The sequence below is a fragment of the Nestor notabilis genome, unplaced genomic scaffold (genome assembly GCF_000696875.1).
Source record: "Nestor notabilis isolate BGI_N333 unplaced genomic scaffold, ASM69687v1 C14917519, whole genome shotgun sequence".
In the NCBI taxonomy this organism is placed as follows: domain Eukaryota; kingdom Metazoa; phylum Chordata; class Aves; order Psittaciformes; family Psittacidae; genus Nestor; species Nestor notabilis.
Window position 1 is genome coordinate 1 of NW_009950555.1, and position 1,149 is coordinate 1,149.

The following is a 1,149-nucleotide window of genomic DNA, read 5'->3' on the forward strand; positions in this document are numbered from 1 at the left end:
GACTATAAACTAACACACACAATTATCAGACTGTATAAAACACAGATTGGAAGTTACTGTTCTAGACTTCTAAGAGAAGCATTGTCATGAATCTCAAAGAAATTCACAGGAAAGCAATCAGAAAAAAACATATCATTTGTGCCCAGAGGCTCTAGGCTCAAAATGTAGGTAGTATATAATAGACTTTTCACAGAGAACAACAATAAAAAATAGACTTACCAAGTAGCCAGCCATTTTTATGTAGCTCAGTCTCAAACTGCCTTGTCAGGGCTGCCTGCTGTAACACAGTGCAGTCGGGCAGGCTGCCTGGCCAGTGTGTTTCTGCGCTCAGGAGGACTCCTCTGGCATCACACACCATCAGGCAGTTCAGAGAATGAAGTCCCTTTCTGTTCACATAGGACAGGTCCTCAGCATTTGGTGCTTTGATTGCGACGTGGGTGCAGTCAACCACCCCCAGCACTCCCGGCATGCCTGCCAGCCCATAAAAGTCATCCTTCAGGCGCTGGACAGTAGCTTCATCCTCAGGAAAGTGAATGAACTGTGAGGCTCTTTCCACCAATGCCTCAGTTACGTTGGCAACGCAGCGGCTCATGGAGGCTTGGCTAATGCCAATAGCATCCCCCATGCGAGTCTGGAAGGAGCCGGAGGTATAGAAACCCAATGCAGCAAGGATCTGTGTCTCTGGACTGATGGCCCTGGACCGCTGTGTAGGGCGAGAGAGACTCGCTCCCAGGAGATCCACCAGGTAGTAGATGAACTGTCGGGGAAAGCCGTACGTGGATACTAGATACTCATCCGTGACATCCTCCAGCTTGAAGCGATCCAAAGTCCTGTGTCCACGGCCGTAGAGCAAGAGGTCGCAGTCAAGAACCGCAATAGGTACTGCCATGGCTAACGGCTGGGGGTCCTCTGCTACAGCGCTTCCCCAGAGCCTTCACCTGCACAAGGCAAAGGGGAAGAGGACTCAAAACGGGTAAAAAACGGGTAAAAACCGGTCAGCCTTTCAGACTCTGTTACCATTTTCCTTTCACGAAGGATATCCAGCATAACTGTTCACTTTCACCTGCTTTTCAAAACACGGGGTGGAAGCAGGGGGGCTCACTGACGACTCTTCAGCCCTGCCTGGCTCCCGTGACGGGGAGGGGGCTC

General features: G+C 50.7%; 1 protein-coding gene across 1 annotated transcript; it reads right to left on the minus strand.

Moving 5' to 3' along the window:
• Positions 1-187: 187 nt before the first annotated feature.
• HARBI1 (harbinger transposase derived 1) lies at positions 188-889 on the minus strand. The gene has a single exon (XM_010023013.1). It carries the CDS (start codon positions 887-889, stop codon positions 188-190), a length of 702 nt encoding a protein of 233 aa, XP_010021315.1.
• Between the last annotated feature and the right edge of the window lie 260 nt (positions 890-1,149).

Bases quoted from the DNA above. Each gene is read 5' to 3' on its own strand.
- HARBI1 (XM_010023013.1), bottom strand. From the start codon at position 889: ATGGCAGTACCTATTGCGGTTCTTGACTGCGACCTCTTGCTCTACGGC.